At 36.0% G+C, this 26,457-nt stretch overlaps 1 protein-coding gene and 1 long non-coding RNA gene across 4 annotated transcripts in view; one reads left to right on the forward strand and one right to left on the reverse strand.

Annotated features, from left to right (window-relative positions):
• Positions 1-726: 726 nt before the first annotated feature.
• On the forward strand, positions 727-24,870 carry LOC137230835 (uncharacterized). Its single transcript, XR_010946271.1, has 2 exons — positions 727-9,617; positions 24,684-24,870. It is a non-coding gene; the product is annotated as an uncharacterized lncRNA (long non-coding RNA).
• Positions 18,732-26,457, reverse strand: part of NPAT (nuclear protein, coactivator of histone transcription) — a 52,689-nt gene continuing 44,963 nt past the window's right edge. For all 3 annotated transcript variants that reach the window (XM_067750948.1, XM_067750947.1, XM_067750949.1), the window contains 5 exons: positions 25,238-25,353; positions 25,057-25,165; positions 22,143-22,203; positions 20,886-22,041; positions 18,732-19,475 (listed from right to left, as the gene is read on the reverse strand). In XM_067750948.1, coding sequence (XP_067607049.1) covers positions 19,398-19,475; positions 20,886-22,041; positions 22,143-22,203; positions 25,057-25,165; positions 25,238-25,353 — 1,520 coding nt within the window. In that variant the 3' untranslated portion in view covers positions 18,732-19,397. The remainder of the gene's footprint in view (positions 19,476-20,885; positions 22,042-22,142; positions 22,204-25,056; positions 25,166-25,237; positions 25,354-26,457) is intronic.

Below are 26,457 nucleotides of genomic sequence, written 5' to 3' on the forward strand. Positions count from 1 at the left end.
AAGTTCTTAACTCAGTATGTTTGGCTTCTCAGTCTCAGATAAGTAGCTGCCGTAACTGTAAGAGGAACTGGGTAAAATACATGGGAAAAAAAAAATCCAACCCAAAATATTTAGAATACTTCATTGAAGATAAGCAGAATTAACAACGAATCCAAAAGTCAGTCATCTGGAAAACTTAAATCTGGGAGTAAATGAAGAGAGAAAAAGAAAAGACATAGAACCAGCAAGTAAATGGTATTTATTAAAAAGGAAAAAGAAAGGTACTCTGAAGCAGTAATTACAATGTAAGAGAAAAACTCAGATTTTTACTAAGTGTGCAGATTTAGAAGGCCTTATTTCATTAACAGAATTAACAGAATCACACTAATGTTCTATGGAAAAGACAGTAAGAAAAAAATTCTTCAAACAAACAGCTAGGTAGAAAAATTGGTAACCTTAGTCCTTATTTCTATAACTGTCAGAAGACAAGTGACCAACATCTACATATTTTTAATGGAGTAAGAGTGATGATAAAGATACTAGAAGGAGTGTCTAGGCATGCAAAAGCTTAGAAAATGTAGCACTGTGATGTTTCCTTCAAAAATGACAAAGGTTTATCAGCACATGGAAAGAATAATCAAGAATTTGGGAGTGTGAAAGTTAAATTTTAAAAAAATGATTAAGGACTGACTAGGGAGCAAGGGAAGATAGGGGTGAAACAAGGGTTAAATATATATATATATATATATATATATATATATATATATATATATATATATATATATATATATGCTAAATAAAGGGAAATGCCATTGGAATGTAAAAAGGAGTTCCACATTTTAAATTACTATAGAAGATAAAAGCTGAAAAACCCAATTACAAAGTAAAAGATGGCTGGTGTATATCACAAATTATTAGACATCAAGGCAGAAAGTGTTAAAATAGGACAAGAACTATTCCATGTAAAGAAGATTACTCAAAATGAAGTTATGGAGAATCCAAAGAGGGTCATAGAAGAAGTGGCTTTTATGAAGGATGACATGAGAATTTAGCATGCATTTAGGAGCTGATTGGCATCCTCCCTGGAGACTGGGGAAGCCAGCAGATACCACCTCTATGTTCTCACTTGAGCCCAGTACACATCTGGTGCAGTACACATTGCTTTTGCAGCTGCCACTGAAGGGAGAGGCCCCTGGATCACCTGGCTCTGATAGCCAGCAGGTTTTATACTTATGGGTGCCACAGAACTGTAGCAAAGAATCAGTCATTAATGGGTATAGCAGCCCTGCCCACACCTCCCAAGGGTATACACCTGGGCCCAGTGCAGAGGCAACATGCAAAAAAGCCCATCTCCTAGTTTTCTCCATGAGAGGGCCCTAACTACATACTTTCCCAGTTGCTGCCTACAAGTACAGCTTTCAATCAACTTGCATCTAGGTACAGACTGTAGTCTTCCCCTTTGGGAGCCACTAAGAACAAAGAAGGCAGCATGGAAAATCACAAATGTTTAAGAGATAAAGAGCTCTGGTCAGGCTGATGTATAAGGTTCTCTTACCTAAGATCACTTTGTCAAGACTGAGAGAGGTGGCTCTTTTATCTAAGGTACAGAAACCAACACAGTCAAGGAAGATGAAGAAATGGGAATATGTTTCAAACAAAAGAATGAGATAAAACTTTAGAAACAGATCTCAATGAAACAGAGATAAGTGATTTACCTAATAAAGAATTAAAAATAATGGTCATAAAGATGCTCACAGATCAGGAGAACAATGTTTAAACAAAGTGAGAATTTCAAAGAAGGTAGAAAATATAAGAAAGTACCAAACAAATCAGAGAGCTGAAGAATACACTAACCGAATTGAAAATTCAATAGAGGAGTTAAGCAGCAGACAAGTAGAAGAAAGGATCAGTGAACTCAAAGACAGGGCAGTGAAATTTATCCAATCAGAGGAGCAAAGAAAAAAAGTAAAGACAGCTTAAAGGACTTATGAGACAACATCAAGTGAGCAAAAAAGTATATGCATTATAGGGGGTCCCAGAAGTAGAAGAGAAAGGGGCAGAAATCTTATAAAAAATATCAGCTGAAAACTTTCCTAACCTGGAGAAAGAAACAGACCAGATTCAGGAAGCACAGAGAAATCCAAAAAAGATAAATCCAAAGAGCCCTCACATGGAGACACATTATAATTAAATTGTGAAAAGTTAAAGACAGAGAATCTTAAAAGCAGCAAGAGAAAAACTTGTCATGAACAAAGGAACCCCCATAAGACTATCAGCAGATTTTTCAGCAGAAACATTATAGGCCAGAGGGGAGTGGTATGATATATTCAAAAGGACTGAAAGAAAAAACAAACAAACTGCCAATCAAGAATACTTTATCCAGGAAAGCTGTCCTTCAGAATTGAGAGTTTCCCAGACAAGCAAGAGCTGGAGGAGTTCATTACCACTAGACCAGCCTTATTAAAATGTTAAAGGGACTTCAACCTGAATCAAAGGATGCTAATTAGTGACAAACCTTTGAAAGTATGTCTCACTGGTAAAGATAAATATATAGTTAAATTCAGAATACTTTATTGTAATGGTGGTGGGTAAATCCTTATAACTCTGGTGTGAAGGCTAAGACAAGACGATTAAAAATAAGCATAGGGCTTCCCTGGTGGCACAGTGGTTGGGGTTCCGCCTGCTGATGCAGGGGGCGTGGGTTTGTGCCCCTGTCTGGGAGGATCCCACATGCCGCGGAGTGGCTGGGCCCGTGAGCCGTGGCCGCTGGGCCTGCGCGTCCGGAGCTTGTGCTCCGCAACGGGAGAGGCCACAGCAGTGAGAGGCCCGCGTACAGAAAAAAAAAAAAAAAAAAGCATAACTTCAAAAATTTTTAATGGATACATAAGGTAAAAATATGTAAACTGTAACATCAAAAACATAAAATGGAGGGGGAGTAGAGTGTAGAACTTAAGTATTTGAAATTAAGTTGTTATAGCTTAAAATATACTGTTATAAATACGAGATGTTTTATATAAGCCTCATGGTAACCACAAAGCAAAGACCTATAGTAGATGCACAAAAGATAAAGGAGTCTATGCACACCCCTACAAAAAAAATCATCAAACCACAAAAGAAGAAAGCAAGACATGAAGGAACAAAGGAATTACAGCCAGAGAACAATGAACGAAATGGCAATAGTAAGTCCATATCTATCAATAGTAACCTTAAATGACTGAAAGGAAAAAAAAAAAAAGACCCAATTATATGCTGCATACATGAGAATCACTTCAGGTTTAAGGACACATAGAGACTGAAAGTGAAGGAATGGAAAAATATCTCATGAATGGAAACCAAAAGAAAGCAGGGTAGCTATATTTATATTGGACAAAATAGACTTTAAGACACAGACGTAGGAAGATAAAAGGTCATTATATTATGATAAAGGGGTCAATCCAACAAGAGAATAAAAAATTGTAAATATTTATCCACCCAACATTGGAGCACCTAAATATATAAAGCATTTATTAACAGACCTGAGGGTACTCCCTGGCAGTCCAGTGGTTAAGACTTGGTGCTTTCACGGCTGGGGTCTGGGTTCAATCCCTGGTTGAGGAACTAAGATCCTGCAAGCTGCACAGCGTGGCCAGTGGTGGTAGGGGATGGAAAACGAGACCTAAGGGAGGAAGAGACAGTAATCCAATAATAGGGGACTTCAATACCACACTTTCAACAATAGATATTTCATCCAGATTGAAAATCAATGAGGAAACACTGGACTTAAATGATACGTTAGACCAGATGGACTTAGATACATTATGATGTTCTATCCAAGGGCAGCAGAATACATATTCTCAAGTACACATGTATCATTCTCCAAAATAGAGCATATGTTAGGCCACAAAAGAGGTCTTAAGATTAAGGAGACTGAAATTGCATCAAGCATCTTTTCTGGTCACAATGCTATGAAACTAGAAATCAATTATAAGAAGAAAAGTGGAAAATTCACAAATATGTGGAGATTAAAAACCATGCTACTGAACAACCAATGGGTCAAAGAAGAAAACCAAACAGAAATAAAAAAAATATTCTGACACAAATGAAAATAGAAATGCAACACACCAAGACATGTGATGGAGCAAAAGCAGTTCTAATAGGGAACTTTATACTGCACTAAGAATCAAGAAAGATCTCAAACAACCTAACTTTACACCTCAAGGAACTAGGAAAAGAACAAACTAAGCCCAAAGTTAGCTGAAGGCAGGGAAATAAAGATCAGAGCAGAAAGAAATGAAATACAGGCTAAAAAGATAATAGAAAACATTAAAAAAAATGAAGAGCTGATTTTTTAAAAAAGAAACAAATGACAAATCATTTGCTAAACTTAAAAAAAGAGAAGCCTCAAATAAATAAAATTATAAATGAAAGAGGAGATATTACAACTAGTACCACACAATGAATCATAAGCGAGTATGCTGAACAATTATACACCAATGAACTGCACAAACTAGAAGAGATGGAAAAAGTCCTAGAACCATATAACCTACAAGACTGAAGCATGAAAAAATAGAAAATCTGAACATACTAATTACTAGTGAGGAGACTGAGTCAGTAATGAAAAACCTCCAAAATAAGAAAAGTCCAGGACCAGACAGCTTCATCGGTGAATTCCACCAAGCATTTAAAGAATTAATACTAATCCTTCTCAAGCTCTTCCAACAAATAGAAGTGGGAATCCTTCCAAACAAATTTTATGAGGACATCATTACCCTGATACCAAAACCAAAAAAGGACACTACAAGAACAGAAAACTACAGGCCAATATCTCTGATGAAAATAGATACAAATATCCTGAACAACATATTAGCAAACCAAAATCTACAGCACATTAAAAGAATCATGCACCATAATTAAGTGGAATTTATTCCAGGGATGTAAGCATAGTTTAGTATCCATAAGTCAATGTTATAAACCAAGTAACAAAATGAAGGATAAAAATCATATGATCATCTCAAGATGCAGAAAAAGCATTTGATAAAATTCAACATCCATTCTTGTTAAAAACTCCCAATATAGGGGGTGTAGAAAGAATGTACTTCAACATAATAAAGGCTATATATGACAAGCCCACAGCTAACATCATACTCGATGAAAAGCTGAAAGGTTTTCCTCTAAGATCAGGAACAAGACAAGGATGCCTACTCTTACCAATTTTATTCAACATATTACTAGACATCCTAAGCAGAACAATTAAAATAGCAAGCAAGGAAAAGACAAAAAGCTTCCACAAAAGGAAGAAGTAGATGAAATGCAGATGATATATTATATATAGACTACCCTAAAAACTCTACCAAAGAACTGTTATAATAAATGAATATAATAAAGTTGTAGGATACAAAGTCAATATACAGGCATACCTCATTTTATTGCACTTTGTAGATACTGTGTTTTTTTTTGTTTTGCTTTATTTTTTTAAACAAATTGAAGGTTTGTGGCAATCCTGTGTTGTCAGATGATGGTTAGCATATTTTAGCAATAAAATTAAGGTATACATATTGTTTTTTAAGACATAATACTAATGCACACTGAATAGACTATAGTGTAAACATAACTTATATGCACTGGGAAACAAATTTGCGTGACTTGTGATTTGCTTTATTGCAGTGGTCTAGAACTGAACCTGCAATATCTCTGAGATATGCCTGTATTTTTTTGTTTTTCAACAAATTGAAGCTTTATGGCAACCTTGCATTGTGTATCAAGCAAGTCTATCAGCACCATTTTTCCAATAGCATTTGTTCACTTCGTGTCTCTATGTCATATTTTGGTAATTCTCACAATATTTCAAACTTTTCATTATTATTATATTTGTTATGGTGATCTGTGACCAGTGATCTCTGATGTTACTATTGTAATTGTTTTGGGGCACAATGAACTGCACTCATATCAAGATGGTGAACTTGATAAATATTGTGTCTTCTGACTGCTCCACCAACCGGCAACTTCCCCATCTCTCTCCTTCTCCCTGAGGGGAGGGAACAGGCCTCCTTACTCCCTGAGACACAACAATATTGAATGTAGGCCAATTAATAACCCTACGTGACCTCTAAGTGTTAAAGTGAAAGGAAGAGTCACATGTCTTTCACTTTAAATCAAAAGCTAGCAACGATTAAACTTAGTGAGGAAGGCATGTACAAAGCCGAGATAGTCTGAAAGCTAGGCCTTTTGTGCCAGTTACCAAGTGCTACTCCAGTGAACCCAGGGATGTTAAGAAAGTGAAACAGCCTCATTGCTAATACAGTAAGTCTCATACATATGAACAAGTTCTGTTGTGAGAGCGAGTTCATAAGTCCAATTTGTTCGTAAGTCCAATGCCTAGGTACCCAACTAACACAATCGGCTATATAGTACTGTACTGTAATCGGTTTATAATAGTTTTCACACAAATACATAAAAAACAAACACAAAAAATAAAGAAAACATTTTAGGTGTTACAGTACAGCACCTTGAAAAGTATAGTAGTACAGTACAACAGGTGGCATACAGGGGCTGGCATCAAGTGAACAGGTGACTGACTGGAGGATGGAGAAGAGGTGGGAGATGGTAGAGCTGAAGGATTGTCAGCAATAGGAGATGGAGGGTCTGGACAAAAGCACAACCACTTGTAGAGGATGCACGCAATGTGACAATATACACCAGACATGTGAACTAACGTGACTGGACATGCAAACGCATGTTCGCATCTTTGAAAGTTCACAACTTGAAGGTTTGTATGTGGGGGACTCACTGTAAGCAGAAAGTTTTATTAGTCTGGCTAGAAGATCAAACCAGCCATAACATTCCCTTAAGCCAAATCCCAATCCAGAGCAAGCCTCTGGCTCTCTCAAATTCTGTGAAGGCTGAGACAGGTCAGGAAGCTGCAGAAGAAAAGTTTGAAGCTACCAGAGATTGGTCCTTGAGGTTTAAGGTAAGAAGCCAGCTCCATAACATCAAAGTGCAAGATTCAGCAAGTGCTGATGTAGAAGGTGCAGCAAGTTATCCAAAGATCTAGCTAAGATAATTCATGAAGGTGGCTCCACTAAACAACAAATATTCAACATAGATGAAACAGCTATTGAAACAGCTATTGAAAGAAGATGCCATCCAGGACTTTCATAGCTAGAGTGGAGAAGTCAATGCCTGGATTCAAAGCTTCAAAGGACAGGCTAACTAACTCTCTTGTTAGGGGCCAGTGCAGCTGGTGAGTTTAACTTGAAGTCATTGCTCATCTACCACTCTGAAAATCCTAAGGCCCTTAAGAATTATGCTAAATCTATTCTGCCTGTGCTTTATAAATGGAAAAACAAAGTCTGGATGACAGCACATCTGCTCACAACATGGTTAACCAAATATTTTAAGCCCAGTATTGAGAACTGTTCCTCAGGAAAACAAAATTTCTTTCAAAATATTACTGCTCATTGACAATACACTTGGTCACCCAAAAGCTCTGATCGAGATGTACAGTGAGCTTAACATGGTTTTAAATTCTGCTAAAATGGCATCCATTCTGCAGTCCATGGATCAAGGAGTAATTTCAACTTTTAAGTCTTCTTATTTAAGAAATATATTTTGTAAAGCTATAGCTGCCATAGTGATTCCTCTGACGAATCTGGGCAAAGTCAATTGAAAACCTGAAAAGCATTCACCATTCTAGATGCCATTAACAGCATTCATGGAAACCATAAAAAGAATGAAAAGACAACCCTCAAAATGGGAGAAAATATTTGCAAACGAAGCAACTGACAAAATGTTAACCTCCAAAATATACAGGCAGCTCATGCAGCTCAATATCGAAAAAACAAACAACCCAATCCAAAAATGGACAGAAGACCTAAATAGACATTTCTCCAAAGAAGATATACAGATTGCCAACAAACACCTGAAAGTATGCTCAACACCACTAATCATTAGAGAAATGCAAATCAAAACTACAATGAGGTATCACCTCACACCAGTCAGAATGGCCATCATCAAAAAATCTACAAACAATAAATACTGAAGAGGGTGTGGAGAAAAGGGAACCCTCTTGCACTGTTGGTGGGAATGTAAACTGATACAGCCACTATGGAGAACAGTATGCAGGTTCCTTAAAAAACTAAAAATAGAACTACCCAGCAATCCCACTACTGGGCATATACCCTGAGAAAACCATAATTCAAAGAGTCATGTACCATAATGTTCATTGCAGCTCTATTTACAATAGCCAGGACATGGAAGCAACCTAAGTGTCCATTGACAGATGAATGGATAGAGAAGATGTGGCACATATATACAATGGAATATTAGCCATAAAATGAAAGGAAATTGACTTATTTATAGTGAGGTGGATGGACCTAGAGTCTGTCATACAGAGTGAAGTAAGAAAGAGAAAAACAAATACCATATGCTAACACATATATATGGAATCTAAAAAAAGAAAAATGGTTCAGAAGAACCTAGGGGCAGGACAGGAATAAAGACACAGACGTAGAGAATGGACTTGAGGACATGGGGAGGAGGAAGGGTAAGCTGAGATGAAGTGAGAGAGTGGCGTGGACATATATACACTACCAAATGTGAAATAGATAGCTAGAGGGAAGCAGCTGCATAGCACAGGGAGATCAGCTCAATGCTTTGTGACCACCTAGATGTGTGGGATAGGGAGGGTGGGAAGGAGACCCAAGAGGGAGGAGATATGGGGATGTGTGTATATGTATAGCTGATTCACTTTGTTATACAGCAGAAACTTAACACACCATTGTAAAGCAATTATACTGCAATAAAGATGTTAAAAAAAAAGAGTATTCATGATTCATGCCTTTAGGTCAAAACATCAACATTAACAGGAGTTTGGAAGAAGTTGTTTCCAACCTCATGGATAACTTGAGTGGTTCAAGATGTCAGGGGAGGAAGTAATTGCAGATGTGGTGGAAACAGCAAGAGAACTAGAATTATAATTGGGGCTTAAGATGTGACTGAATTGCTGCAATCTCGTCATAAAACTTGAATGAATGAGGATTTGCTTCTTAGGGATGAGCAAAGAAAGTGGTTTCTTGAGATGGAATCTAATCCTGGTAAAGATGCTGTAAAGACTGTTGAAATACAACTAAAGATTTAGAATATAACATAAACTTAGTTGATAAAGGAGTGGCAGGGTTTTGAGAGGACTGACTCCAATTTTGAAAGAAGTTCTACTGTGGGTAAAATGCTATAAAACAGCTACAGAGAAATTGTTCATGAAAGGAAGAGTCAATTGATGCAGGAAACTTCATTGTTGCCTTAGAAACTGCCAAAGCCACCCCAACCTTGAGCAACCATCATTCTGATCAGCCAGCAGCAGTCAACATTGAGGTAAGACCCTCCACCAGCAAAGGCTGAAGGCTCAGATGATGCTTAGCATTTTTTTTAGCAATAAAGTGTTTAAATTTTTTAAAAAATTTATTCTTATTATTTATTTAATTTTAGTTTATTGGAGCTACCTTTTTCTTTTCTTTTCTTTTTTTCTTTTGGCCACATTGCACAGCTTCCAGGGTCTCAGTTCTCTGACTAGGGATTGAACCTGGGCCATGGCAGTGAAAGACTGGAATCCTAACCACTAGGTCACGAGGGAACTCCCAGCAATAGAGGATTTTTAAATTAAGGTATGTATATATTTTTTAGACATGATGCTATCTCACACTTTAAATAGACTACAGTATAGTCTGAACATAACTTTCATATGCACTGGGAAACCAAAAAATTTGTGCAACTTGTGATATTTGCTTAATTGTGGTCATCTGTAACTGAATCTGCAATATCTCCAAGGTATGCCTGGTACAAAAATCTTTTGCATTTATATACACTAACAATGAACTATCAGAGAAATTAAGAAAATAATCCCATTTACAGCTGCATCAAAAATAATAAAGATACCCTAGGAATAAATTTAACCAGGGAGTGACAGATCTGGACACTGAAAAGTATAAGACACTGATGAAAGAAATTGAAAACATAAATAAATGGAAAGATATTTCACGTTCATGGACTGGAAGAATATTATTAAAATGTTCATACTACCCAAAGTCATCTACAGATTCATTGCAATCTGTACCAAAATTCCAATGGCAAATTTTCAAAGAAACAGAAGAGCAATTCTAAAACTTGTAGGAAACCACTAAAGACCCCAAATAGCTAAAGCAAACTTGAGAAAGAACAAAGCTGGAGAAATCATATTCGTGATTTCAAACTATATTATAAAGCTATAGTAATTAAAACAGTATGGTATAGGCATAAAAATAAACACATAAATCAGTGGAATAGAGAGCCCAGAAATAAATCTATGCATATATGGTCAATTAATTTACAACAAAGGAGCCAAGAATATACAGTGGGGAAAGAACAGTCTCTTCAATAAGTGGTGCTGGAAAAACTGGACAGCCATTTGCAAAAGAATGAAATTGGACCACTATCTTACACCATATACAAAAATCAATTCAAAATGGATTAAAGCCTGAAATTCAAGACCTGAAACCGTGAAACTCCCAGAAGAATACACAGGAGATAAGCTCCTTGACATGGGTCTTGAGAATTTTTTTTTTTTCCTGTATTTCACACCAAAAGCAAAAATAAACAAGTGGGACTAGATCAAACTTAAAAGCTTCTACACAGCCAAGGAAATCATAAACAAAATGAAAAGGCAACCTATGGAGTGGGAAAAAATATTTGCAAACCATCTATTTGACAAGAGGTTAATGTCCAAAGTATATACAGAACTGACACAATTCAATAGCAAAAAAGCAAATCAATTAGAAATGGGCAGAGGATGTGAATAGACATTTTTCCAAGGAAGACATACAAATGACCAGCAGGTACACGAAAAGATGTTCAACATCAGTAGTCACCAAAACCACAATGAGATTTCACCTCACATGTATTAGAATGGCTATCATCAAAATGACAAAAGATAAGTGTTGTTGAGGATGTGAAGAAAAGAGAATCCTTGTGCACTGTTGGTGGGAATGTAAATTGGTGCAAGTATGGAAAACAGTATGGAGATATCTCAAAAATTTAAAAATGAAAAAAATATGATCCAGCAATCCCAGTTCTGGGTATATATCCAAGGGAAATGAATACAGGATACACACACACACACACACACACACACACGTGTGTGTGTGTATTGTGTACGTGTGTGTGTATATATATATATATATATATAAATCTACATTCCCATGTTCATTGCAGCATTATTTGCAATAGCCAAGGTAAGGAAACACCTAAGTGGCAGTTAACAGATGAATGAGTAAAAGATGTGGTAAATACAATGGCATATTATTCCACCATGAGAAGGAAATCTTGCCACTTGTGACAACATGGATGGATCTTGAGGGAATTATGCTAAGTGAAATAAGCCAGAGAGAAAGACAAATACTGCATGGTATGATTTACATGTGGAATCTGGAAGAAAAAAAAAAGAAAAAAGAAACAAAAAACTGGAACAGTAGGAAAGCAGTTGCTAGAGGTTGGGGGTATAGAGGAAAATAGGGAGAGGTCAAAGAGTACAAAATTTCAGGTATAACATGAATAAAGTCTGAGGGTCTAATGTATAACCTGGTGACTAGAGATGACAATGCTGTATTATATAATTGAAATTGAAATTTGCTGAGAGAACTCAACTATTATCACACACACACACACAAAACTGGATAAATATGTGAGGTGATGGACATGACAATTAACTAGAGGGGCCTTTCACGATGTATATGTAGATCAAATCATGATGTACAGTACATTTTAAATATCTTACAATTTTGCCTATTATATCTCAATAAAGGTAAAAAAAAAGTTATGTAAGTTACAGACTATCACTGAGTAATAATACCAAACAATCGAAGTAAAAACTACGTCCAAGATAGTTATAATGGGAAATTAAATGTTTATGCCAAGTATTAAAAACAAAGTTAGATGGGATTTGATAAGATTAAATAAATATCAAACCTTATACCTTTATAAACATAACACCTGTCTTTAAGCACCCATGCAACACTTACAGAAAATTTAACCTATCTTTTGACCACAATAATAAAAATACTGTAAATTTTTAAATTAAAAAGCATGCTAGGGGACTTCCTTGGTGGCGCAGTGGTTAAGAATACGCTTGCCAATGCAGGGGACGTGGGTTTAAGCCCTGGTCTGGGAAGCTCCCACATGCCGTGGAGTAACTAAGCCCATGCACCACAACTACTGAGACTGTGCTCTAGAGCCTGCGAGCCACAACTACTGAGGCCTGCGTGCCTAGGGCCTGTGCTCCGCACCAAGAGAAGCCACCGCAATGAGAAGCCTGTGCACCGCAACAAAGAGTAGCCCCCACTCACTGCAACTAGAGAAAGTGTGTGTGCAGCAACAAAGACCCAACGCAGACAAAAAAATAAGCAAATAAATAAATTAATATACATATAAAAAACATGCTACCTTATTCTAAGTAAAGATATTAAAAAAAAAACAAGAAAATGAAAGTCTTACCCCATCTTTCAAAGTCTGATGTCTAAAATTGAAATCAGAACTCTTTTTTTTTTTTTTTTTTTTTTTTGCGGTACACGGTCCTCTCACTGTTGTGGCATCTCCCGTTGCGGAGCACAGGCTCCGGACGCGCAGGCTCAGCGGCCATGGCTCACGGGCATCGCCGCTCCGCGGCATGTGGGATCTTCCCGGACCGGGGCACGAACCCGTGTGTCCTGCATCGGCAGGCGGACTCTCAACCACTGCGCCACCAGGGAAGCCCAGAACTAAGTTCTTAGTGTTAATTAAATGCTTAGGAAAAAAATCAAAACTCTTCAATTTAAGAAGTTGAATATGAAAAAAGAACTCTGAGAACAGGAGACAAAGAATAAGAAATCAGTGAATCAGAAAAGTATACAGTTGTTAAATGTAAGAGGTGATTTTGTCAGAAAAAAATTAGTCACATCTAATTTAAAGAGAACACAAGCAAAAATTACAGAGAAAAATATAATTTAATTCAGTAAAAAGACTCGTAAGTCTGACAAGATTGGAAGAAAATCAGGGAGAAAAACCTGAACTTCTTCTGCAAAAGCCTTCAGGCTTAGATGATTTATTGGTGATTTTAGTTTGAAGGAACACATATCCCACTCTACTGAATAAATAAACTGTTGCCCCAAGACATGGGAGCAACCTAAATGTCCATCTACAGATGAATGGATAAAGAAGGCATGATATATAATGGAATATTACTCAGTAATAAAAAAGAATGAAATAATGCCATTTGCAGAAACATGGATGGACTTAGAAATTATCATACTAAGTGAAGTAAGCCAGAGAAAGACAAATATCATATGATATTGCTTATAAGTGAAATTAAAAAAATATGCTAATGAACTTATATACAAAATAGAAATAGATCCACAGACATAGAAAACAAACTTATGGTTACCACAGGGGAAAGGGGGAGAGAGATAAATTAGGAGTTTAGGATTAATGTATACACACAACTATATATAAAACAGATAACCAACAAGGACCTATATACCTACTACATAGCACTGTGAACTATACTCAGTATTTATATATATAAGACTGAATCACTTTGCTGTACATCTGAAACTAACACAACATTGTAAACAAGCTATACGTCAATTAAAAAAAAAACTGTTGCAGAAAATAAGAATAAAAATCAGCATCAGCTAGAGTAGCAGCTAGATGTTAAAGCGCTTATTATGTTCCAGTGACCTAAATGCTTTACATATATTACCTTATTTAAATATCACATTAATTTAAAAGTAGGCACCATTTATTATTCCAATATTCAGATACACTAGAAAGAGACAAAGTTTCAAGTTCATTTAAAAAATTGGAATAAGCTTGAAACCAATCTCACTAGAAGTAAACATTTAAATAAAAAGTGGACAAATCAAATTTAATTATATTTAAAGAATCATTAAGATTGCAAAGTACACAATATTAGGGTTATTAATATAAAAAGAAATTCATGGATTTAATGAAAACAGTTTAATTGATGTTAAAAGAGCATCCAATTAGGTTGAACAAATACTCCTGATATAAATTTTCTTTTTACTTTTTTTTTTTTTGGCTGTGCTGCACGGCTTGCAGAATCTCAGTTCTCTGACCAGGGATTGAACCCGGGCCATGGCAGTCAAAGTCCAAAATCCTAACCAGTAGGACACTAGGGAACGCCCCCCTGATATAAATACTTAAAACACTACAAACAAAAGCCAAAATTATACTTAACATCTCTATTAAAATAAAGAATAAGATGAGAAAGCCTATCTTGATCATTATTAGTTTTACTGGAAATACTATGAGTATAGTAAGAAGAAACTGGAAAATAATTATTTCAAGATGATATATCTTTAGTAAATAAAAAATAAGCATCAGGAAAGTCATTAGCTCTAATAAAGTCCATTCAGTAAGGGGCCTAATTAGAAAATAAAACATAAAATATATTTCCTATAGTACTTAAGATGTTGTGTTACTGGCACATCTTTAGAAAAATAGATCAATGGAACAGATCGGGAGTCCAGAAGCAAACCCACACATATTCAGTTTACCAGCTTATGACAGCGGTAACAGTGGAACGTATTTGGGAACGGATAGTCTTTCTCAATAAATGGTGCTGAGTTAATTGGACATTCAGATAGAAAATCCAATACAGATGGATAATTGATCAAAATACAGAAGGCTGAACAAAAAAACTTCTAGAAGAAAAAATGGTAAAATATTCAGATATTAGATATCCATCCGAGAAAGAACTTAAATCTAGAATACAGAAAGACCAGCAACATATCAGTAAGAAAAAGGCAGACAACCCAATACAAAAATGGGCAAAGAGATAAACAGATTGTCACCAAAGGAGACAACCTGAATGGCCAAAAAGCATTTGAAATGGTTTTCAACTTTATCAGGAAAAAGCAAATCAAAACCACAATGTGATACCAAAATGGCTATAACAAAAATACCAAGTACTAACAATGATGTAGAACAATTGGAACTCTCCTTACACTGTTGATAGTCATATGATTTGGTACAGCCACTCTGGAAAACTGAAAAATCTGAATAAGGTTGGGTATATGAAACCCGATGACCCAGCCACTCCATTCCTAAATATATATCCAAGTGAAAAGTGTAATACATTCACCAAAAAACATGTACAAGAATATTCAACTGTAAAATAGATTAACTGTGGTACAATAAATTGTGGATAAATACAATGAAAAAACACAACACTGAGAATGACAACTGAATTACATACAACATGAATGGTTTTCATAATTTTGTGCAAAAGAAGTTAAAAAAAGACTATATACTGCATAAATCTATTTATGCAAAGTTAAAAAAGGCTGAAACTATGGCTCTAGAGGTCAGAATAATTATCCTTGGGATTAGCAGTTAGTTACTAGAAGGAAGCATGAGGGGATTCTAGGGTACCAATTGTAGTCTTGATCTGGGTGATTAAGTGGATTTGTGTACCTTTAGAAAATTCATTGAACTGTATAATAAGTTTCTGCACTTCTTCTGCTTTATCCTTCCATAAAAATTTTACATTAACAAAAAAGCAATAATCAGTTAAAACAAAGGAATGCAGACTTCCCTAAAAATAGCAACAAACAACAAAATACCCTGTTTAATAAGACATTTGTGAGGATAGGGATAACTACAAAATTATGGATATATACCATGTTACCATTAGCTTTTCAGTACCAGTTAACTCATAGGGTTAATGTACTTCAAAATGGATATTCCAATAGAATTTTAACTTGGAAAAAATACAAGTGATTCTAAAGTAAATCCAGAAGCTTAAAAGAGACAAATACCTGAAAAAAATCAGAAAAGTTATAATGGACATAAAGCTACAACACTTTCATCAATGGCACAAAATAATCTATACACTGTACTATGTAGTGCATGTATATGTGTATAAATTTAATATAGGTCCAAAACCTTTGATTTCATACCTCTCTGGTTAGCTGGGTTTCATAGTTCAGAATATTTAGGATTTTTAAAAAGTAACAGAATGTATATATCATATACCCCAGTTGAATCTGAAACGGTACACTAATTAAGCACATTGCTATTTTTCCAGCAAAATATGAATATTCATACCAAATGAGATAAAGACTAATGTAGCCTCATGTCAAATCAGGTCACGTTTTGCCTTGAAATGAGTTTTGATGCTCAACTTAAGGGAAAAAATTGCTTGTGAACATTTTGGATTTTAGAATTGTAAATAAAAAAGATTACGAATCAGTAGAGGATAAGAGACATTATACATAAATGTGTGTGAGGAGAGAAACCTTATTTTAAGCAGTTTTATGAGTCAAGTGGTTAAATATTTAGGGAAAAAATGTACTGATTCTTTCTTCACACCAGGTATCAAACTAAATTATATATGGATTAGGAGCTTATCCTAATTTCAACAAATCAAGAAATAAAAAACCAATAGAAACCAGTAATGATACAGTTGAATATATCTCTGGTAAGGTATAAGCATATACTATGGAAGAAACGACAATTTCCTGGCAGGAATATTAATTGAAGTAATTTCCCGGAAGAAATTTGGCAAAATGTATTGAGGTCCTTAAAAAAATGTACACTAAATTTTGACTTGGTAATTCTACTCTCTAAAGCATCTCCTATGGAAATAACTGACAACATAAATAAGTATTTATTTACAAACATGTTCACTGCTAGTTTTTTAAAAATAATAGCTAAAAACTGGATAGTGCCTGATATTATCTGAAGTAAAAAAAGCATTAGGAAGTTATATTTACAGTTTAAGTTCAATTATATAGAAAAAATAATTTAGGGAAAAAAGACTAGTAAAGTATGCAAAAATGTTAACCAATATTTATAAAAATAGGAAAGTCTATTAAAAGAGAATGCATACTACCAGGGTCAAAATTTGATATATAATTTCAATAAGTTAAGCCCGAGGCTGAAAGATGGTGGCTTGAAAAATGATGAATGTAGAATATATAGCACCATGCTTTTGAAATTACTCCTTATCAAAGCTTAATCTTGGTATTCCTAATAGTCATGACATCTAGCCTTTGGCTGAATGCTGATGGATGCTTTACTCATGTAAAATTTCAACATACTTACTAAAGGGTTCCAACAATATCCAGGGCTAAACTAATCAAATATTTTAATTACAAGACTTCTCAAATTTGGCATACAACTGAGTACACTAAGTCAGGGGTCCCCAACCCCCGGGCCCTGGACTAGTACCAATCCATGGCCTGTTAGGAACCGGGCCGCCCAGCAGGAGGTGAGCAGCGGGCGAGTGAACGAAGCTTCATGGGCTGCTCCCCATCGCTCACATTACCGCCTGAACCCTGAACCATCCTCGCCCCTTCTGTGGAAAAATTGTCTTCAGTGAAACTGGTCCCTAGTGCCAAAATGGTTGGGGACTGCTGCACTAAGTAATGTCCAAAAATAAACAGTGCATGGATCCTTACATGTAGTTACAGAAGTAGCCACAACTTGTCTGTGGTATACTTTAACCCTGAAATATAGTCAACTGGGCATCTGACTGTTAAAATAGATTACCGGGTACAATAATTAAGTCTAGCACATTGGGACTTTTAGGATAAAATGGGGACTATGGTTTTATTCTTGAACATAAATGAAAGCTCCAAATACAAGTTGTCTTTGGACTCTATCTAGTGGCTCCTGGCTAGTGAACTAAGAATTCTGAAGAAAGTGAACTTATTTTATTTGTATATGAATTCTTAGCACATACAAATTAACTGAATGAGAAGAAAATCTATAATTTTCAGCATTATGTAAACTTCTGAAAACAAGAATTGACTTGCAAAGGAATTTCTTCAAAGTATCTAAAAGAGAATGATTGCCAATATGAAGGAATTCAAACTTTTGAAGTTAATGAAAATATTTATTCAAACCTAACTGTAGTACAGTATCAAGCTGAGTTAAATAAACATTAACTGTACTAATTCCTGGTTCCTTAGGAACAGACCACTGCCACATCATAAAAATTTATTACAACACAAATTTCTGCAGTAAGGTTCAGCTAGTAAGACGTGATTTCCAAATTGAGAAATGTAGTGATGGATTTAGTTTTTTAAAGGCCCAGTATTAAAAAAAAAAATGGTTGAGGAAAATGACTCATAAATATATACACCTGCAGAAAAAACCCTTAGTATACTGATATTTAACAAAACAGAAAGCACTTAAGAGAACATACTTTAATATCTAGGCACAATTGGTACGAATTATAATTTCTGTACTCATTTAAAGGTTTAAACCAGTTCTTCAACTTGACTGATGTGTGTGAGTCTAATACAGAGAAGGCACCTCTTTCATTCTCCTTAAGGACTTTCTGAGAGAAACTCTATAATACTTTAAGGGGTACAGAGACAACGTACTATATCCAAGTGTAACACAGCCCATTTTAGGAGAAACTAAATTAAAATAGAAAACTATGATTTCTCTTTTTACATCTTATGATGGACATGGCTTTCTAAAAGGACAAAAGATAATCCTGCATACAAGCTTTAACATAGAACACAAGATTTAAATTAAATGTGCATTGGTCTCTACTATGTAAAAAGTTCTATGAATTAGTGCAGTTCTTTAAATCCCCAGTATTTAGGGGAAAAGTATATACATACCAAGAAATCTCAACTACTACATAACCAAACTTTTTATGGCTCAACAGTCTAAACGCTTAAAGTTATGTAAAAGATCTTAAAAGTTATAAACAAAAGATCAGAACACTGAAATGGTTTACAAAATTCTCTCTTTAAAACAAAGAGACCAGAACAACCAGAAGAAATAAAGTGTACAATTTTAGGAACATTATCTTTACTGCAATTATAAGAAGGGGCGGCAAAGTATTCACTCTAGAAAAAACCCCAAATTGTTAATTTCTGGTTACTTTATTACCATTTGAATTCATTATCACTCTTGTACTAATTAGTGGCTATGTCTTCAGATATCTTGTGGGACAATTACTGAAGGCAATTTATAAGGAAAAGTATACTTTTCCCACTCAAAGTGAGAAACTATTCCAGATGAATAAGCCTCAGAATTAGAGATCATAAGAAGCCAAAAAATACAATGTAAGAACATTAGGTTGATTTAAGCTCTATTTCAATAAGATTTACACAGTATTTACAATATACAGTTGTCAAAGATATACAGTTTTGCAGATTGGCTTTACTCACATTTCTGCAAATGTTTTTTCCACAATAAAAATATACCAAGGTAAAGCTATTTACAAACTAGGAAGCTGCTTTAGAAACAGCATGATTTAGAAATAAAGTGAAATTTCAGTACAATGAAAGTGCAGGTCATGCTTTCAGATTCTGTCAGTATCTCATTCCCTACACTCATAGTTTAAGGAATAGTAGTTTTAAATAGCTACTGTTCTTATATGTTCAGAATATTTACTCATCATAATGCAATGATAACAAAAATTTGTCCACATCCATTCCAGCTGGAAATGAACTGGGTAGCTTCTTTTTCTGTCAAAAAAAAAAAAAAAGAAAGGAAAGAAAGAAAGAAAGAAAAAATAAACCTAAGTTAACATATTGAACTCAAACAAGGCCAAAAAGCTAGCTTTCTTATTAAGTCACATAGACCCTCGTATCAGGTACTTTCATATACTACCAAAATTTTTGCCAAAACAGTTTAGTTCATTAGCATTTTAGTTATACAGAGAAGTAGAGACAATTTTTATAAATCCAAGGTTAATAAAATATACTTCAATGATATTTCATTATTTTAGAGCACAAGACATTATACAAATTCAGAGTGTATGAATGTTGAATGAGACAAGAGAGAACATGCTTTTTATAAGGTGGTCATTATTGCTAAACTGTAAACTTTAGAAAGCTTTACTAAGATTTTAAGAGTTAACAGGTACTTTTCTAGTTCCAAACATTTAACATACTCTAGGCACTTTACAAACACTGCATTTAGTCCTCACAGCCATTGGGTAAGATGTGTGGTAACCTCATGTCAAATGATGCAGCTCAGACTCATGTTATTGGGTTAACAATAGTCAAGAACCAATAAGCAGGAGATGCAGGATTCAACCTAGGCTTGCAAGGCAGCAGAGCCAAGATTCTTTCCCTGACAATACTTCCTCTATGACATTTTAAACCTTTCTATTCAATCCACTTACTAAATGGCTAAACAGATTTAGGAAAAATGGCTTTAACTTATCAGTGATAATCCTACATTACTTTCCTACAGATAACTGTGGTTAAAGAAGAAACAGGTAAATTTAATTTTTATACTGCTCCAACACATTAACTTACATTAGAATCTATGGAAGAGCTGGTAGGACATGTGGACCAAACCTAAGATGGAGGAGTTGCAAAGCAGTTTTCACTTGGTAATTCCATACACAATAATGGCTTCCCAATTTTTCATGTGTTATGTCATTCTCCCCACCAAACCTTGGGTCCTACCATGACAGAAACAAAAACCTCCTTTTCCCAAGGAAGATGTTTATAAATACATGCCTTAGCAACTGTTTTGAAAATGCTACGTTTCATCTAGATAACTTCTGAGTACCACACTGGCTGAGAGATACTGGTAGAGAATTTTTTTTTTTTTGCGGTACGTGGGCCTCTCACTGTTGTGGCCTCTCCCGTTGCGGAGCACAGGCTCACGGGCCCAGCAGCTCTGTGGCATGTGGGATCTTCCCAGACCGGGGCATGAACCCGTGTCCCCTGCATCGGAAGGCGGACTCTCAACCACTGCGCCACCAGGGAAACCCTAGAGAATGTATTTTGTCAATCAAAATTCAAAGCTATCTTGACCAAAATGTTCAGTTAGGTAGCTATGGCAAAAAATGATGAGATCTTTAATCTGAGCACTGAAGGAAGGGCAAGGTGTGGTTTTGAAATTAAGACTTTCAAACTTGCCTTAATTTTCTTCTTTTTCATTGGTATTGATGAATTTGCAAGACTTTTATTAGAAGTACGGGAGTGTCGTTCACGCTCATCTAATTCCTCGATCTTCCGCTTTTTTGTGGTGCTCCTTGAAGATGCTCTAAATTGTTGTGTATTGTCTTTTAGAGGAGTAGCTGAAGTAGTCCTAGAGATGGCTGCTCTGGAGAGAATCATTAATGTATGGGCAGCCATGTTTACACTGTTTTCACTCCCTGTTTCACTGGCAGGGCTGCAGGCGGGCAAGTCTGGGGTGACAGGAGGGACCATTACTTTGGGTGTGTTACTCTCTTCACCATAACGCCTACTAGAAGGGACCTTGATAACATCTGTAGGTTCTTCTTTATGTTTTTCCCCTGCTCCTGAGCCAGATGTCCGGGGTACAGATAAGTCAGTACTATCAGCGAGTCTATTTACTGGGCTATGCCACTGAATATCTTGTAACATTTCTGTGGTATGCTTGGTGAGTGGGTTAATCAAAGAACTGGCAGACTTGGTTTGTTCTTGTTTTAAATCCTTCACAGGTGCACCTACTGAAATGACATTTTTACTGTTTGAGGATGTGCCTTGTTTTCTGGTTAGCTCTTGCAGTGAAGCTATAGTTTTCTCATTCCGTACACCCCCAGTTTGCTGCCCATTAGACAGTTTTGAAGTTTCTGGATTTTTCTGCCTTTCCACATCACTGCATAGTTCATTCTCCTTATTAGCTGTTGCTTTATGGAAAGATTCAAGTATAGTTTCTGTGGGTGAAACTTTCTTTTCTGACTGAGTTTCTTTTATGGTATGTCGGCTAATGGCAGTTTCTGATTTAGATAAAATCTTAGGCACAGGAGGTTTCTCTCTCTCTCTTTTGAGAGCGTTATTAGAAGGGGGTTTTAAGGTGGAGGAAACAATGGGTGAGTCAAGATTAGAAAGTGAAATGTCATTCCTTTCTTTGTTTTGGGACACCATCTTATGATTTGTCCCCTGTGTATTCGCCACAGGAGAAGCAGTGCTATCAAAACAGAGCACACGCCTGTGGCTTTCAAAGGTTTTGCTAGTTGGAACTATACTTTCTACTGAGAAGGGAACTGTTATTTCTTCCAATTTTTTCCCAAGATCTGTGGCCATATTCTTGTCAGGAACTTCAGTTCTACAAGAAAAAAAAATTTTTCTTAGCAACATAAAGAAATTCTTTATGCTTTTAACTTGAGCATTCAAATACTCTATGATAGAAACTACTTTTATGCTCACCGTTGTACATGACATCCAACTAAGTGACTTGATGAATCCACCAAATTATTTACCTGTTTTCCTGGAATTATAAGTTAAGTTAATTAGAAAAGAAAAACATTCCTGAAAGTATATTTCTCTGAAAGAAAACAGAACAGACCACAGTATCAGACACCATGAGAAAAATTTAAGCTATAGCTAATGTACAAATGAAATACTTTCACATACTGGGTCTAAAAAAGCAGCTTTGTAATATACACGAGACGATCACTCATTCATGTTACTGAGGAAATATAAATATGGAGCAAATGACTTGCTTTAACTTCAGGGAAATATGAATCCAGTCTTTTGATTTACAAATTAGTATGCTCAGTATAGCATTTAAGGGTACTACTTAGATCCAAAAAGTTACTTAAAGAAAACACTATATTATACCTATTTAAAAATTCTGCCCATTTAAATGTCATGTTTGTAAGCCTATGTCACTCAGAGCACATGCTCTGGAGTTTTAATAGCCATATTTTATTTTGTTTTTTGTTTTTTGTTTTTTTTTTGCGGTACGCGGCCTCTCACCGTTGTGGCCTCTCCCGTTGCGGAGCACAGGCTCCGGACGCGCAGGCCCAGCGGCCACGGCTCACGGGCCCAGCCGCCCCGCGGCACGTGGGATCCTCCCGGACCGGGGCACGAACCCGCGTCCCCTGCATCGGCAGGCGGACTCTCAACCACTGCGCCACCAGGGAAGCCCCATATTTTATTTTATTATTATTATTATTTAATAGCCATATTTTAATTTCCATGGACTTATATGAGTTTATGTGGAAGGGCAGCAAGATATGAAGCCAGAAATGAAAGCAAAGATGATATCGTGTAGGACCTTGGGTATTATGCAAAAGGTTTTATAGAGAATCCTTAAGAGTTTTAAATAGGGACGATGCATGAATAGATTTGTTTTAGGAAGTCACTCTGGCAGCAGTGTAGAAGATGAACTAGAGAAGAAAGAAAACTGGAAACAGAAATTCTACTTAGATTGCTATAAATATTCAAGGTAGGAGATGATGAAGGTCTTAGAGACAGTAATGGGCATTCGCATGGACATGAACAGTAAATGAGGAATAAATGGTGACATTAACCAAGAGGGAAAGGTAGGCAGAAGCGGTTTTTGAGGAAGAAGAGGTGAGACTTAGATATGTAGAGTATGTGGATCTTAAGTTACATAAAATTAGAACGGGAGGAGCACAGTAGTTCTAGAAGCCACCAATAGTATTAACTGTTAGAGGGAAGTAAAGTAAGGTAAGACTGGAAAACGTCCAATGCATATGGCAGCATTAGGAGGCCACTGGTGACTTTAAACAGTTTTAGTGGAAACATGAGAAAGGACAATAATATGCATGAAGAAGTAATGGGAAATAAGAGGGGTCGGGGATAAAGGGCTGGCAGATGTGAAAAACCTAAAGGAATGATGGGAATGATCCTTGTATCCATAGTTGGACAGCCACAGAGTGAAGAAGCCAAAAAAGAAAAGTTGAAGATACACAGAAGAGAGAAGGTACCCTGCATTAACCTTAGAAAGAATGACATAATCATTCCTCTAAGAAGGGAAAAGGGAAGAATGATTTTAGATGAACATGTACATATTAAATGGGAGTAATGTGAGAAAATGGAGTTTACTACCCATAAAAATCAAAATCATTGGCCTAGAGTGAGGAAAGTGCTGACTGGATAGATCTGAGAAGACCTGTGGAAGTCTGAAATAGTATTAAGGAAGAATGGGAGAGAAAGAAGATAGGTAGACATTTAAAATAATTGCTAAGTGGCAGTGAGGGTGAGAAAGTTTTAAGTGTTATTGAATGGAATCACTCCTAAAGCAATGCTAAGAAGCCCAGGTGTAAAGGCAGAGAAATGGTTGGCTGGATAGATCCAGGGCTAGAGGGTATTAAGTGGATATGGTAGAAGAATGTGAATATGAAGGTGTATAAGAGTACTGGGAAAAGTGGCTGATGTGGTGGGTTGTGGGGTTTAGCCTGGATAGGGAAGGAAATGAATGCAGAAAGGAAGTGAAAATTCAGGTAAAGGTAAGGATTCAAGTAATAGGAGCTCTCATTGGTTGAAGAGAGATTCAATGGATATACAGAAATGCAAGTATTTTGAGAGAGTTTATTGACCATTATAAATTATATAGGTCTAATAACAAGTAGTGAAAAAATTAAAGGTAAAGCTATGGGACAGGTTGGCTGAAGTGAAGATTAAAGACTCAGAAATGAAAGGGGTCAACAATTCTGAGGGTTAGGGTGTTGTTAGGTTAACAACATGGGCATTTTGTCACCCATGAAGATGGAGAAGTCTGGTAGAGAAGTTTGAGAACTCACCACAACGTTCATCAATATTTTCATTCATGAATGAAAATCTCGTGTTACTTTGTATATGTTGTCTTTTACTGAACTAAATCTTTAATTTTGGAGTAGTCAGCATTATCAAATTTTTCAAAAGCAATCTTTTATCTCAGCATCATCTTGATATTCTCCTACATTTTCTTTCATTATTTGTTTTGCTTTTCACTTTCAGGTGTTAATCATCTTGGAGTTCATACCTTTATATATGTTGTGAGGAAGAAATCTATTTTTTCCCTGTAATATATATAATAGCCAATAGATTTCATTTACTAAACAAACCATCCTATCCCTTCTGACTTCTGACATTACCTCTACTATGTACAAGTTGCTATAAATACACGGTCTTTTTCTAAACTCTATTTTGTTCCATTTGTCTTTTTCTTTTTTTTTTTTAATCACTGCAAAAAACTTTAAGCAAAGGTTGGACAACCACCTGTTAGGAAAGTTATTAGTATTCCAAAAAATAAAAAAAAAATACCGTCATATTGCTGCAAACAAAGGAGTACACACACATAAAGCTGACATGAATGAACTTAAAAATATACCTGTACAAGGCTTGTTTCTTAGTCCCTGAGTCTTCAGAGATTTTGGAGGGATAGGGAATTGAGGGATACTTCTATTGCAAACAGGTGCTGCCAAAGGCATATGAAGGACCTGGAGGAGAAGCCATTAATTATACTTTGTTTGAAAAGCAGCACCGAGCCATTTTCAGTTCATAAATCTCACCTGCCGAGGAGGAGCAGAAAAGGTATTTCCATTCTGTCCAACCACAGATACAGGGATCATTCCCACCATTCCCTGAAGTACAGGTTGGACTGGAGAAGCAATTATAATGGCAGATCCTAAAAAAAAAAACAACCAACAATTCTCAATAAAATGGAATAAACACAAGACACCAAAGTAATTATTATTATTTTTAAAGGTTTTGTGTTTTTTTAAAATAAATAAATTTATTTATTTGTTGATTTATTTATTTATGTCTGCTTGGGTCTTTGTTGCTGCGTGCAGGCTTTTCTCTAGTTGCGGCAAGCGGGGGCTATTCTTCATTGCAGTGCATGGGCTTCTCACTGCAGTGGCTTCTCTTGTTGTGGAGCACGGGCCCTAGAGCATGCAGGCTTCAGTAGTTGTGGCATGTGGGCTCAGGAGTTGTGGCGCATGGGCTTAGTTGCTCCGCAGCATGTGGGATCTTCCTGGACCAGGGCTCGGACCCATGTCTCATGTATTGGCAGGCGGATTCTTAACCACTGCGCCACCAGGGAAGCCCCAGTAATTATTAATTTGAAATAAATCCTATATAATTATAATCAGTTTTTCATATAATCTACTCTCCTTTAAAAAAATTAATTTAGGGACAACAACAAGGCTAACAAATTAAGAAAAAGTCAATCTGAATATTATTCTTATGGCAATTAGTCAAAGTAAACATCATGAATGAGCATAAGACTCTATAGCCCGGAGATCATATTTTAGTTGTACCTTGATTCCTCTAGAAAGAATAGTGAAATTGATCAAAAAATTGGTAGTGCAGGTTTCAAGTCTGAATCTTTTACCAGAAAATAATGGTCCAAACTGAATACTGACAGTCTAAGACTTACTCACAACCCCAAACTATAATATAATCTCAATGGTATTTGTCAGAAAGGGTCCAGATAAGTGAGCAACCAGTAAAAACTGTGGGAGAAAATACAATGTTTACATGGTCAACAATATAGTCTATGGCTATCATAATTTAACCCTGCCCTGTAAATGAATCTTTTCCTAATAAATTCATTAACCTCTCCTGTAAGGCTGATTTCCTCACTTTCCTGAACACCTACCTCAGTCTCTCAAATACCTACCTATCCTTGTACTGCTTAAGATTCCCTTCCTTTTACTCCAAATACTACCTTATTTATCTAAGCTTCAGCTCAAGTTCCACCTTTTCTACCAATTCTGATCCCTCCTTT

This window comes from Pseudorca crassidens, chromosome 9 (genome assembly GCF_039906515.1).
Source record: "Pseudorca crassidens isolate mPseCra1 chromosome 9, mPseCra1.hap1, whole genome shotgun sequence".
Lineage (NCBI taxonomy): Eukaryota > Metazoa > Chordata > Mammalia > Artiodactyla > Delphinidae > Pseudorca > Pseudorca crassidens.